This window comes from Rhamphochromis sp. 'chilingali' (genome assembly GCF_963969265.1).
Source record: "Rhamphochromis sp. 'chilingali' genome assembly, chromosome: 11".
NCBI classification, from domain to species: Eukaryota; Metazoa; Chordata; class Actinopteri; order Cichliformes; family Cichlidae; genus Rhamphochromis; species Rhamphochromis sp. 'chilingali'.
In genome coordinates this window covers 18201742-18217677 of record NC_137938.1, presented here as the reverse complement: position 1 = coordinate 18217677, position 15936 = coordinate 18201742, and the positions used below count along the sequence as shown (strand labels likewise).

The 15936-nt window shown below is 40.2% G+C and overlaps 1 protein-coding gene across 5 annotated transcripts in view; it reads right to left on the bottom strand.

Annotated features, from left to right (window-relative positions):
* Nucleotides 1-15936, bottom strand: part of oxr1a (oxidation resistance 1a) — a 186668-nt gene that overhangs the window by 29241 nt on the left and 141491 nt on the right. For all 5 annotated transcript variants that reach the window (XM_080896643.1, XM_080896642.1, XM_080896645.1 and 2 more), the window contains one exon: nt 296-403. In XM_080896643.1, the coding sequence (XP_080752769.1) occupies nt 296-403 (108 nt within the window). The remainder of the gene's footprint in view (nt 1-295; nt 404-15936) is intronic.

Here is a 15936-nt window from a genome sequence, read left to right as displayed (position 1 = left end):
ATTAGCAGGCAATTAAGGAGGGATACAGAGAATAGGGATGTGGTTAGTGAGTCAGGGAGGGAGAAAGTAGAGGGCTAAACACATGCAGCATGTAATGCTCCCTAAAATCTCCAGTTTTTCCAGCTACATTCAGAAAATGTTTACAGCTCTGCGAATGCATTATGAAATGTCAAAAACAGTCATTATGAGATCAGACAGTCAGTGGGTGGCTGTGGATGGATGTGAGGCTGCTGTAGGACAGTGATGAAGTGATGCAGCTGAATATATCAGTGAAGGCGTGCACGGCGGGTCACACCTGGCCAGGCACCACTGCTCTGGAGAACAGCTTGTTCAGCTGAACCAGCTCGTTGGGTGTGGTGTCAAACTTGAGCGCAATGCTGTTCAACGTGTCCCGCGATTCCACCTGGACCACAAAACAAGAGAGAGGACAGAAAAATCACACTGCTGCTCCGGCTCAGGGCATTTCTTTACAGCTGCACACGTCAGACATGAAGGCATAAATGGGCTCTCATACAGCACTCCTTGCTTTTTATACATATCTCATTCACCCGTTCCCATACGTACACACTGACACACGGAGCACAATACATGATGACAGACGGATAAAGAATATCTGAAGAGAAGAGCTGTGAAATGATTTCTTTAAAGGGCTTAATGTGGCTTGTGTTTTGCATGTTAGATTTTGGGATGTTATGCAGATTAAAGCTGTCAGCTGTTGACCAGAAATAGATTCCCATGGGATGTAGTGTTGCGAGCAGAAATGTGAACTGACACGAATGTCAGCAGCAGTCTTGTGTTACCCTGTGAACCACTCGTGTAGCAAGTTTTCTTCATTTAAAAACAAGAAGCAGTTTTATTTGTTAGCACAGACAAAGACTACAACAATGAATAAAAACAATTATTGTATCTTTTTTTTCCATTTTCTCCATCACTTAACTTAATAGATACTCGAAAACTCGATGCCAACGGTAGGTTTTCTAATCTAATGTTCACTAAACCCCTTCCTGAAAACACTATAATCACAGCTTATCATCTAAGATCTGCTCATTCAAATGTCCCCACAAGGTTAAGAGTGGTAACCTACTGTTTAAAAAATGCTGCCTTTTTTTCCCAAGAATTAAAAATAAAACAGCTAAAGCATTATTAACATGGTAAACAGGCTCAAGACTGTGTTTGTCCTAGTCCACTATACTGGAAAAAATATGTAGACTACTCAACTAAGCTCAAAGTAAGAAAGTTAATCGCTGCATTATCACACAAATACAGCAGTCTTACTGGCGTTTGGTTACCAAAATCACTCTGAAGATACCCCTGACTGCGAGTGGGTGCAGACCTGGCCCCCATCTTTAAAGCAACCTTTTTGAAGTTTATTGCACATGGTTGCATTAATGTTGGTAGTGCCACGGTCTCTAACCACTGTCTTCCTTAGTGTGACTGCAGCATTACTGTGTCAGTAGTCGACAAGACTTCAAAACTGCTAGCTTAATTTCAAAGATACATAGCATAATTTATTAATAGATTTATATATTCATAAATCTGTATCAGAGAAACAATTAATACCTAAAGCTTTAAAATAAGTATAGTAGTGAAACTGCTGTGCTGCTACATGCCACAGGAATTGCTACTCGAGAGAGAGACGGGGTGGTTAATGTCAGCCTGACGCAAACTTTACAAGAAATCTGCCAAATTTAAAGGTGATGGCAAACTTAACAAGCAGCTCCTCTGCATACAACTTTCATTTTAGCTTCCTCTTAACTCAGGTGTACAAAACAAAATGACAAGCCTTTAAAAAATCTTTTTTTTAAGGTGATACTCCGGCTTCCTCCCACAGTCCAAAGACATGCAGTCAGTGGTTAGGCTAATTGGAAACAGTAAATTGCTCATAGGTGTGAATGCGGGAGTGAATGTGAGTGCGATTGGTTGTCTCCTGTCTGTGTGTTAGCCCTGTGACAGACTGGCGACCTGTCTAGGGTGTACCCTGCCTCTCGCCCTAACACAGCTGGGATAGGCTCCAGCGCCCCCCAATGACCCTGACAAGGATAAGCGGAAGCGAATGGATGGGTGGAACTAGGAAAAAACAAACAAACATTAATGACAGTTTACTGCGATTCATTACACCCTCACTGAGCTGAATGAGATGGTGGCTGGCCAATGAACTTGCCCAACATAGTTTTTTTTAGTGGCTCCAGGCTATCGGGCCATCAGCTATTATGCACCTGAGTTAGTTTTCAACATACAACAGCGACTCAATATCACCAAGAAAGAACAAGCATTACTGACATTATGTTGCGGGGCAGTTAACAGCAGTCAAGATGTTATTTGGCTGCATTTTTTCTCAGATTTGTTTTTTTTTTTTTTGTTTTTTTTAAGTAGATCCAAAATAAAAAAAAGATTTACTTTAGCCTGTATTCACTGTTTTATTGTCTCTGATTGGTTACATATCAAAACTAATATCCCATCAACACTGTCACAGACGGACGCACAGGTGCGCACTGTGCAGACTGGGGCTGTTTCAGATGCAAGGTAGCTAAATGTGTAAAAGTGCAATTGCTATATAAGAAAGTATGGTTCTGCCGTTATCCAAAAACAATATTTTGTGTTATCAATAACTCAAAATTCAACAATATTCACACTGAATGTAAATCAAATATTACCAGCCAGTGCTCATAATTGAAGAGCTGGACTCAAAGAGCTGCTTTATATGAACAACTTTTATTTATTTTCTAAACAAATCATCCGAAACCATATCAAGCAGGAAAAAAACAAGCAGAAGAAGCTGCAGTGCTTCATGTTATTTGATGTTCAACATCATGCAGGTTGTTGTGCTGCTGTGGCGGCACTCTGTGCTCAGCTGCAGCATCCTGCAGTGTGACACAGGTGCGTATGCATGTCTCTACCAGTTAAAATCCACACAAGAAAGATGTGCACCAAGAGTCAGAACTAGTTAAGCGTCTAACATGTCCAGTGGGAGTTTCTAGCTCCCAAATAAGGATGACAACCATGGCAGAAAGAGCATGTGGAAGAAAAGAGTGAGCTCGGGGGAGAGAACCCTTAAAAACCAGATAGGCAAGGCTGACTCTGAACTGTGCATAATTAGGACAGGATAATGACACTGTGTGTTTTAGTGCAGCAGTCATGGGACCGACTCGGTTGTTCTTCTTCTTATCTATGGAAACACTCCTAGAAAAGCACAGAGGAATGACAGGCTTCCTCAAATTCCTGACATGACAGACTATTTTCAGGAAGATGTTCCTCCACAGACAGACAGATGTGCAAGCAGAGACACACACAGAGGACAGTCACAAGCTGGAACATTAGTAACATGGAACCACTGCGAGTGAGGCAGTTGCACGTTATATCTGAAGAAGCTCGTCACAAGCAGGAAATACACAAACTTAGAAACCACTAAAAAAAACTGCGTTTCATGAAACACTAACACTGCCCTCTTTAGCACATTCACAAATTGGTGCCACTGTATTACATAATAATATCACAAGATGAAGCGATACAATATACTGCAAAGTGGATATTCTGCTGCACTGCAATAGGACATCAGTATGATACACTCATGTGCAGCTCCTCAGCTGACGGAAATAAATTTGTCTAAGTGTGCAGGACAACATGAAATATAATAAACAGACTTGCAACCTTGGGTAAAAGGCTCTGGGACATCATGGGTTTTACATCATATAGAACATGTTTGTATCCATCGAATTTTAGTTGGATACACCTAACAAGTTTTTTTTATTATCAGGATTTACTGCTTTGACTTTTGCTGATTAAGGTTACACACATTCTTTACCTAATGACATGTACATAAATCATGTTCACTCTCAGTCACCCTGTCCTGTTTCGAGCCCAGAAAAATCCTGAACATGTTTTCTTTGTGCTGCATGTCGATCGAACACTAATCAACTTTCATCAGTGTCAGCACCATGCTTGACTGCAACTACTCTGATTATTTCAATTGGTTAAAAATATTGAAATGTTTCAGTAAAGACACTTCATTGATGATGCAATGAATCACCCACTTAAGAAGAAGCTATTGATATATCGGGCTCCTATCTCCGGAAAGACCCTATTAGAGTAAGTGACAATAAAGTCATCTGAGAAAAGTAGATAACGATGGCAGAAATCCTGCAGAGCTGACTAGCAAAAGGCTAATTATCATAGACGTATAGTGACAGTAACACTGCTGGGTCACTTGTTTGGGGTCCATAGCACAGCTCATTAGCTTTTGGAGCTGATGTACCTTGTGATACTGGTCACTTACTGGTGAGAACATCCTCCGCTACTGAGCGATTAAAAGAGTGTGAGCGAGCATATCTGGAAGCTCAACAACATACAGCCGGAGAGGCGTCGAAATGAAATCTGCGCAGAAATTGTCAGAAATCTCAGAAACTGACAAATTAACTACTGAATCGCTGTTATTGTCTGTCCTGTCCTTACGAGAGCTGGAGTGGAGCCTGAATTAGCCAGGGTTACACTAATCTGGGTTGAGAGAGTGTATGCTGAGTGCTAACCCAGACTTTGGGATTTTATTGTCCTACCTGGAAGGGAACAAACTAATCAGCTCAACCAGGTCAGTCACGCTGCTGGAAGGCAGTCCTCCTGAATCACCAATGTGTGGAACCCAACAAAACAGTACTGCACAATGCATTGTGCAGTATGGATTGGCTCGGTGACAGTCACAGGTTTCACTGTAAGCGGAAATATACCACAGATGATGCAAACCTGCAAAGCTCTCCTTTAGCCTTCTATAACGCTTATTGTTAGCACTCGCTCAGGTGACCCTGAACCCTCCCAAGGCTTTGCTGCAATAGGCCTAGGCTGCTGGCTTCCCATAATTTCATTGTGTCTTTCTTCCTCGCTCACCTCTTTTCACTCTCTATGTGTTTATACACTACTATGAACATAATATTCTAAATTCAAAACAATAATATCTTTCACCAGCTTCAGTGAGGAAGTATGCAGACAATTGTATGTTATACATGTGAAATATGTATCCAAAAGTGTATTTTTGTATGAAACTGTGTATCCAGATCTGCCCTGTTCCACAAAAACATCTTCCTTGAAGGGTCAAAAAGGGAGATACATAATAATACAGTAGTCTGCCGAGCTGAGTCAATCATCCAGCTTTATTAAATGTTGATTTGTTCATTTTCTCAAAAACAAATCAAATTAGAAAAGTATCCTTCACATTTCAAAATGCTATTGGATACCTTTAGATTTTCAGTCCCTGCTCATCACGCCAGATTTAATTCAATCAAAATTGAGATTAAGATAAACGAAAGCTGTACAGCAAACAGGCAGTAAATACAGGAGCAAACAGCATCGAACTCACAGACAGCAGGACTTCTACAAGGTACCAACCAAAGACAAACTGATTAGCTGATAAGCAGGCACAACGTGAAGATAAACATTAAATAAATATGAATATTTTCAAGCTTACAAACATAGAAAAGAAGTATAGTTTCTTTTAGCTGGTAATTACTGAAACATGACCATTTATGTGATCACAGTTTTAATCTATTTTCTGTACCACTTATAGAAACTGTCTCAAACTGCATGTAAACAACCTTCCTAGGTCTTTCAAGAACTGCCTTAAAAACAAAATTCTGGTTAAAAACAATGTGATCATGGTTGATGATTCGCTGAGTAACAGCTTGATAACTTTACAATCATTTTTAAGCAAAAATGCTAAATTTGATGTAAGACTTCGATGCTCAGTTTTAGCAAGACTGGACAGCACAGTGATTACGATTAGTGTGTGAATGTGTGTGTGAATGGGTGGATGACTGGATATGTAAAGCGCTTTGGGGTCCTTAGGGACTAGTAAGGCGCTATATAAATACAGGCCATTTACCATTTACCATAGTGGTTATCGTTGGGTTTGTACTGCTGATCAAAAAACACGACAAACTGGCCCCTTCATTTTAAGAAATGTATGTTATGTCACTATCACACTATCACTGATTGAATGAAACCACTGAAATACTTGCATATTTGCAGTATTATGAACAGGATGGATGTGGTAACATTCTGGGGTAACAGATGATTTTCTAGCAGCTAGCTACCTGCAGAGCCAGTCGATATCCAGGTTAACAATCCCATTTCTACCCACCGGTGAAATGGGGTAAAAAAGCGTATTAAGTTGTCCAGTGCACTGCGTGGCACAGTGATGCAGTAGTTAGCACCCAACCATCTTTTGGACTGCTTACCTACATACAAACAAAGACAGTTCAAACACGATTGTTGTTCATATCCTATTGCTCAATTTTACCAGAAACAGAAACCTTTCAATACCAAAAATACAGACACTTCAAATTTATTTATAGTTATTATAGTATATAAGTGTTATTTATACTTATATACTATACCCTTGCCCATTTACATATTCATGCAACGTTTGTTTATGGAGGTTATTCTTAAGGTCACTGTTCACTAGCAACAACCACAAATGCAAATCGATGAATCAACAAGCTTGGCCAGACAGAGTTAGGTAGAAAATAAGGGGAAGGAGGGTGTGGTGACGAAACTAGAAGAAGTGGATCTGTGGAGCAAATAGGCATTTACAAATCTGGACTGGAGAAGACTGTTAGGGGTTTGAGCTCATCCCTAAACTTCAGATCAGTTATCTCTAATTAATGTGAACCACACATATCTTACTACTGCTGCAGCACTGACAAAAAAGTTATTTCGCTGCCCTCAGAATTGTGGGAACCTTAGTTAAACTGCATCTGCTGTTACACCACCAGAGGCAGGTGTTGTCATAGCCAACATTTGTTGGTAGTTTTAGTAAAGCAACCTTAACGGGAGCACTATGAAGCAACTCCTTGCTTTTCTCTTCTCAGTACAGAAGGTAACTCACTGAAGGGGAACCACAAGGAAGACAAAGAGAGGCTGTGGTGACAGGTAGGTCTCCCATCTTAAAAGTCCTCCCACACAGCTCTGTGATTAACAACTGCTCTTGGACTCCTTATGACAGTAGTGAGGATCCACATGATTTGTCATCTCATTGCCTCTGTACAGAGAGTCTTACTGTTCATTCAAACAACAGCAGCACATCAGCTTGATGAATATGCTGTCTCAAGGAGGACAGGAGATCTGGATCAAGAAGGCGGAAAAGTCTCTGTGACAAGACAGTGACATCCACAGACATGCACTGGTTGTGTATTTATAACGTGGCCATAAAAAGAAGGATAATCCGGTCACTTCAGTATGCCCCAGATATTAGAAATGACTACTGATATGTCATAACTGATCATCAAGCATCCTAGAAATATTTACAACCCTCCATTTAGTGCTTCCATCATGTGTGATGTGTCCTCGGTATTTGGCCAACATCAGTAGAGCTTCTCTGTGTTTTAGTTTGGAAGGTGAACAGTTAATAATCAGCAGGGCTCCTGCAGAGTCAAAGCGGAGAGCATTGATTCTCCCTTGTTGCTATTTGCCGTCTCTTCCATGAATTGTTTATTTTTAGCTTTATAGTTCCTGTTGCCCAGCACAAAGCCAACCTATAGGACATCTACAGCTTCATAAAGCTCCCTTTTTTCAAAGCTTTTCTTTACAATTCTGCAGCATAAGGTCAAATCTTTGGCTTAGAGTGAAGAAACCTCTGTTTGTTTCTCCACAAATAGATATTTTAAAGCCTGTCCAAACCTATGACAGCTATTGGCTCTTGTATCACATTGCTGCCAATCAATACGATTATAAATATCTGATGTTGACGTAAACATCGACAAAGCCAGATGGTGGGACGGTCTTGGCACTGAGTGTGATGTTATAATAGTATGATTCAAGTTTGCTTTTTACACCTAATTAATCACTTTATTCCTGGAAGCCAGTAATATTAGCAGCACAGTTAGCATCATACAGTGACCATAATCTTGTAGGTTTGACCAAGAAAATGAAACCACAGAAAACCGCACAAAAGATGATTTTTCATAGATCATACAAAAATTTCAATGCAAATAAGTATATTAATGACGTAAAAGAAATTCACTGGACTGACATCTGCCTCGAGAGTGACCCTGATATGGCATTATCTATGTTTATTGAAAACTTTTGCTACCTGGCTGACAAACATGCCCCCTTAAAAAGATTTACTGTTAAAAAGAACTACGCATCTTGGTTAGATAATGAACTTAAGGCTGCAATGTCAGAAAGGGATATAGCAAAAGCACATAAGTCTGTCAGTCCACAAGAGTGGGCAAGATATCGCGAGTTAAGAAATCAAGTAACTAAATTGAATAGGCGCAAGAAGAAAGAATATTATCAACTTAAGCTCAAGGAGGCCAACAAGGACAGCAAAAAGGTGTGGAAAGTTTTAAATAATATGATGGGTAGAGATCTTGCTCCGGTGGTGTCTCATATCTACACGGGTGGTACGTTTATAAGTAAAGCCAAGGACATAGCCAATTATTTTGTGAATTATTACAGCAACAAAATAACAAATTTAAAATCTAATATGAGCAGAGGCGATCCCACCTTATCACAGTGTCTTATACAGGATGTTATCATGAATAATAAGCAATGCCAATTTAAGTTTGAGGCAGTGAATGTGGAGATAGTAGAGCGCTTATTGATATCACTTCCTGACGATACATCCTCAGGCTCTGATAATATAGACAGTAAACTGCTCAAAGTTGCAGCCAAGTTTGTGTCCCTTCCTATATGTCACATATTTAATAGATCTTTGGCATGCAGCTTATTTCCATTGCAGTGGAAAGAATCGAAAATAATTCCCATTCCTAAAAACAAGAATGACGTTTTTAATGGTGTCAATAGCAGACCTATTAGTCTACTCCCCGTTCTAAGTAGAATTATGGAGAGGATTGTCTATGAACAAATTCAACATTACCTAACAGAAAATCAGTTACTCACTCAGTTTCAACATGCCTACAAACCTGGTTATTCCACCAGTTCAGCTCTTATTCACATGACAGATAACTGGTATAAATATCTAGATAATGGGAATCTGGCCGGGGTGGTATTTTTGGATTTTAGTGCTGCATTTGATTTGATAAATCATGATCTTTTGATAGATAAGCTAAAATGTTATGGATTTTCACCAGCTGCTTTGTGCTGGATGGAAAGTTATTTGTCTGGAAGAAGGCAAAAGGTTTATTATAATGGTTATTTCTCAGAGGGCTGTGAAATGAACTGTGGTCTACCCCAAGGCAGCTGCCTCAGTCGACTTCTCTATTCAGTCTTTACAAATGATTTGCCGTATGTCCTGGATAAATCTCATCTTGTAATGTATGCTGATGACTCCACCATGTTTTATTCAGCCAGTAGCCACTCTGAATTGACAAGCGTATTACAACTAGATTTGCTGAACGTGTTTGATTGGATAAGTAAAAACAACATGATTTTAAACGTGTCTAAATCCAAATCCATGTTAATAGGAAGTAGAGTACGCTTCGTCAACAGCCCACAACTAAATCTTTCCATAGCTGGATCGGTATTAGAACAAGTCACCCAGATTAAATTACTTGGTGTTACCATAAACCACCACCTTTCATGGTCTCAGCACATAAACTCTGTTATTAAGAAAATGGGACAGGGCATAGCTATAGCTAGGAAATGCTCTTTTTATATCACTTCTTCAATTATGAAAGATGTCATTAATGCACTAGTATTATCTCATCTAGAGTACTGCTCAATCATTTGGTCAGCAGCTAATAAGACAGATCTGAACAGACTTCAGTTAGTCCAAAATAGGGCGGCCAGATTAGTGTTAAGGTGTTCATATTATACAAGTATTGATAAAATGCACGATAAACTTTCTTGGCTTTCTGTACAAGCTAAATTATACTATGGCTTACTTGTATTTTTAAAGAAAGCAATACTGGTAAACACACCACACTTTTTTTATGCTCAGTTGCAGTATCCAGATGAAATACATAATCATGCTACACGATTCTCAACTAACCACAATTTAGTAACTCCTCGAGTTAAAAGTAACTTTTTGAAAAACTCTGTTATATTTAGAGCATCTTTTCAGTGGAATAAGTTGCCTTATGCTTTATTTGTAAAAATTGTAGAGGGTAATGTCACTTGTAATGGAAATTGTGTATTTTGTTTGAGTGTTTTTCTTATCATTTTTAATATTTACATGTTTACATTTTCAGAATTGTAAAACCTTATTGTGGATGTAAGAGCCATATTATGTGGACATTTTTGCATCCAACTCATTGTGTAACATTTTATTTGGTGGTATTTGATGGTTTGGGCCCCAGGAAGACTAGCAACCACTGTTGTGGAAGCTAATGGGGTTCCTTATAAATAAACAAATAAATAAACAAATAAACATACATCAGTAAAATGAAATGCATACAGCTCCACGCCTCAGAGACTTCAGCCATCGATCGTACTGTAAGAGAAGCCATCTGTAACTCAATTAAGTGGAATACGACAGAGGACAGTCAAATGTGACCCACTGATAAAGACCTGTTACTGACACATTGACAGCAGGATGAGAGAGGGAGGAAAAGAGAAAGAGAGAGCAATTGCCATCAGGTTCATGGCCACTTAAGACAGGTGGATCCCATCTTCTTATCCTCTGGATCAATACTACCCATTATTCATCTCAAACTGCAGATGAATAATTAAGCTTTCCTACTGGCAGTCTCTCCTTGAGGAGAAGGGTAGAGGAAGGCCACAAAAGCCATCTTGAAAGTGACATCAGTGAATGGTCACCTCGTCGAACGGGACAGAACGAACAGATTCAACAAGCGCAGTTACTCGGCTGGACTAAGACAAATGGCTCCGTTAAGGAGTCTGCTGGCATGTAATGTTAAGTACGGCACATGAGAACAAATCTACAAGTGCTACTGCTAAAGGTCAACAAGGGAAATAAGATGTAATCACAGCACTATAAGCATAAGCTGTTTAATTATAGACATTCACAGGTGCTGGTTGATGCACACAAGTATGCAGGACGTGTGTTTGTGCTCTTTAAATTTTGAATGAACAGAAGAAATTAAAGCGGCAGAACAAGGGTAAAAAAGAATCGACCGCGACGCCATCAAACTGAAAATAAAACTCCAGCGTACGGTTGAATCACCTACAATGCAACATCGGAGGAGCTACTGCTCCTCATTTTATAATGAAGAATGAAGCTCAGCTTTGCATGACAGTTGCCATGGTGACTTTGTCCTTACTACCCTAATGGTATGTGTACTGTGTGCTGATTGTTTGCAGGCCTTAATAAAGAGCCGCAGTAAGTCACATGTGAGAAAGTGACATTATTCTGTTCGTTTTGGGGTGACCCACAGTAGGTTTGCCGTCTCGTTGATTCTTCCCGCTGCTTCAGGCTTTGATGGTCTTTTCACTGACTCACCAACACATATGACACACATGAGGCAGCCAAGCAGAGAGACGCTCACCATGACACAGAACAACCAAAGTGGAGGGAGTGCTTGAGTCAGGATTGTCTAAAAGGAGGTCAAATGGGCCCATCAGTAATTCCTCTGTGGTAGGGACAGTAAAGCTGTGAGAGCTCTTTATGGACAAAACAACCTAAAAACTTTGACTAACCTAGAGGTATCTTATATCTGTGTTTTAATTACACAAAAAAATCCAAAAATATAAAAAAAAATGTTTAACTCATCAATGTGAAATTACAGGTTTTGAATGTCTGTGGGCCAGAAACAAATACGAATACTTATGAAGGTCACATAGACTTAAACATGTAACAGACAGAAGTTGGTTTTGTGTGTGCCACATTTTTTTTTAACTTATGGTTACATTTCAGCTTTCAGTACAGCAGAAAACAGAACAGTGACACAGGGTGGACTTCAAGTTCTTGAAGGCCACCCTCACTCTAAGTCAAGAGTTGCAATAAGAAAATACAGAGCTGGAAATGAGTCCAATTTCACTTTAATCAAAAATCAGAGTCCAACATGTAGGGTGAGCACATTCAATAACAATGCTTTGATCTAGGCCATTAATCAATCTCCCCCTTTTATCCATCCAACTACTTATCCATGGGTCCCCATCTACTCCACATCTATTCCCCACTATCCCCTCCTCCATCCACACGCCCCTTCAGTTTCATCATTTCTCCATCATCTATTGACTGCTGCTCTCAGACAGGAAGTTGTTGAAAGAGCTCAAACAGTGGGCTCCCCCTCTCTCACCCAGCAGTGAATAATGAAATCAAAGTGACTAATTGTCAGGAGGTTGGGAAGTTAAGATTACCACTAATGTGTGTGTGTGCAAGTCTCTGTGTGGGCATGCATGGCACAAACACACACCTGAGACTCTGTGTATGACTCATCTAATGTCCCTGAAGTTCTCCAATGCCCACAGTGCTTCCTCTGAGCCCAGCAGAGACCATTAAACCTGCAGACTGCTGATACGGAGTGACCATGGTCTCCATCATTACAAGCCTACACCTTCCTCACATCTGAGTCATGCTATGCCTGCATCACACTATGATTATTCTAAGCAGAATATAGGACTTACAAAGTATGTAAAACACAAGATTTTCTGTAGGTATTTTTAGACAGCATTTTACTAGGGAAAGTCATTTATGGCTTCCTGTGTTTAAACGACACTTTACATCCAAGAGCTTGCTCTCTTCTGCCAAATTAAAAACATTCCCAGAGTTAAGACCACGAGTCTGGTCTACATGACAGAATGCCAGTGATATTATAACTCATCCTGAGGGAAGATTAGGTGTGTAATGACCATCCAACAGTTGAGACATTTCACAGGAAACCACAATTGTTGTCAGCGTGCTCAGCAATCATTTTGACAACACTAAAATTACTGATATTGCTTTTCCAGGCACCATGCACAAAAATTTGGCTTCACTCTCTGCCCATTCTGACATACTGTAAATAAACTAATTGCAATCCATCTATTGGGACCAAATTAATTGAATAACAGACTCATCAAATCACCAACTGACTATGCCATTCACAAGGCCCTAAAGATTCAATGCACTACTCAGCAAATCATGTTGTAAAAGTAAATCTGCGGTTAATACCTGAATAGATCTCAGTTTGTTTTATTGTTTGTTTTCTTTAATCATCTAGATCCAAAACAGTTTCAAATCTATCTGACTGCTCGTGTTGTTGCCAGAATAACTAGATAACCAATTCTGACAACTTTCTTTTTTCCCCACAAATCTGGTATCCAGACAGTCCTTCCCCTCACCACTCTCTAGTGTCACTGTACAAAATATAATGAAAGCTCTGCTATGCCAGTTCAGCTGAGAGCACTTCAATAGACTGAAAAAGGGAGAGGGATGTTCAGGCCAAAAAAATGACCTAAACATGACTCAACATGAAAAAATGATTCCAATTCCTGTTGTACATGCAAGCCTTCCTGTTTGGGACACTGGTTACGATGTGACTAAATTAATCCGTTATATCCTGATATATTGGAAGAGGTCTAAGGAAGACGACTGGAGGGGAGTTTTATACAGTATATTTGCCTTAGTTTGCAGACCAGTTTCCTGCTTCCTGGTTCCATCTACTGGAGATGACAATAGTTACTGTAGGTGGAGCCCAGCTTATGCTTCTTACGTCCTTACCAACGTTCAAGTTAAGCAACCAGTTTTAACAGATATGAATTTGTATGCAGATTTTTTTTTTGCACCACTGCCTAGTTAGCTGATTGTTAAAGCTGTCAGAATCTGTTCACTTCCTCTTGATGCTTATGTCCAAAATCCAAATCAGGTATAAATGGAGCTAAGCAGCTTAAAATGCTGCTTCTAAACACAAAGTCCAACTACTGTTTACGTTTTTGCATATAGTAAACTGATCACGAGTCAGAAATAAATAAACAATGTATATCCCCTTTTGATTCTGTTGAAGAAAAGGTAATTTTTTCTATAGCGATATCCTCCCCTGACAGCATCCATATCCAAACTGTAACACCATTAGGTGTCAGATGTGGAAAAAGCATACAGGTGTGTATCAGGACCCATATTCCAGCTGGTTGTGGTGGTAAAGGAAGACTGCTATCAGTTGGTTAATGTTTGCTGTACAGATTGGTGACAGGATCTCAAAAATCCAACAATTTCTTAGAAAACCCCCCCCATTATTGTACAATAATTAAACAGCACATAAACAAATCAACTTTACCAAAGGAAGTATATAATGGTGAGGACGGTAGTTGTTAGAAGTGGTCCAAAGGGGTGGACCACTTCTAACAACTTGTAACCATGGACCCCAACTTGTAACCATGTAGACATCAAACAATCTGATGTGGTGCATGAAAATGACTGTGGTCATAAACCACAACCTGTTTTTAATTTTAGTTTCATTTTACTTTCAATATATTAATATAAACATTATTATATTCAGTTTCAAACATACTGCGAGAACAGTATGATTCAATATAAAGTAAAACACGAGAGGCATAAACTGAGGCTAAGCATTGTGCAAAGTGTCCCAGAGTACTGAGTGATTGTTACTTAACATACTCAGTGCACTTTTACCTCATCATGCACCTAAATATGCACTAGGACTTGGCCCTGTCTGAATGCTTTTTGTTTTTTACATACGCCTCTAGGTCCCAGAATAAACGAGAGTTTACTTTACAAAGCTATCATATCAAACAGAAATGATGGTTAAGGGAGCAAATGTAAAACCTGCGTATGCAATAAAAGGGGCCAGGAGATAGTCAGGACACCTAATGGGTCTATGAGGAACTCAGGCAAGATCCAAAATAGCAATCCAACTGGAGCATCCATCTCCATGGTGTGATAAAGCTAGTGTGTCTGGAGAAAAACACTTGTGGCCAGCACTTTTTCTGTTCTTCGTTTCATTTGACTTTGAGTGACCGTCCTCACGGGCAGTCTGTGGAAAGACAGTCCCCACCCTGTCGATAGCGACTCACTTGTGTGCTAGTCTTTGTCTCGCTCTGTCTGTATCTTTCTGTCTCCTCATCCATCTCTGTTGTTTCCAGAGACTTCAAACACTTTTTTAATTGGATGCAGGTCAGCCAATAGCTGGACTTGGCTGAATGAACTGGTGTTATCAGTGTCTAGGCAGATGGGAGCTGCACAGGTGATTTCTCAAAACTAAAAAAAAAGAAAAAAAGAGGGGGGCAGAAAGAAGCCTGTGTGAGACGTAAAGGAAGGAAGAAGGAGAAGAAGGACGGAGGAAGAGGGAGGGCGACTGTATTGATAAAGTGGCACAAACGGAAACTCCTTTTTCCTGTCGGTGCTGTGCAATAGATTATAAACTTATCTGATGGACAGCGAAATACGGAAACATCGCCGTTCCTGCCATCCTCAGAGTGGGAGATAGGTTTAAGATAAAGCCGCTTCTCAATCACTGGGACTGGCGGTCATGTGTCTCTCACAGTGTCGGCAAGATTTGGTTATATCCCCGAGAACGCTGTAGGTTAACGCTCGCTATGAAACTACAGGACCCAGTGATAGAGGAAGACTGCTCACTGCATCCATCACTTTAGCAATAATTTAGTGGGTGGGCAGCATTTGATTAAGATACAAATCCTTCAAATATCTCCCTATTTTTCTTGAATGTCAGCATTTCTGTCCATCTTGCTGACTCTTTGTTGCCCCTCTGTTTATATGAAGGGGCCATGACACAGTGCCCTAGCTCTGACAAATATCCTGTCGTAACCGTTAAGCCTGTTCGAGCCCCGGTGAGGTAAACAAGGCCCTTGTCAATCAGCAGGTCTCAGATGACTGACAGGTTAGGCCAGCCGGTAGAGGTGGAGGCGGTGTTGGTGCTGGGAAATCACACTGGAGCCAACAGCACTGATGGGAACAATAACAGTGGGGTTAGGGTAGAGGAATGACAGTAAGCTCCCTAGCTCCCTCTTCCCTTTCCTTCCTCTCTTCATCTCCTCCTCAGTCCTCAGCAGAGAGACAGACAGATCCACAGCAATCCCACTTCCACAGAGAGAAAGGCGAGGAAAGGCAGTCTGACTGCAGCTGGATTTGAG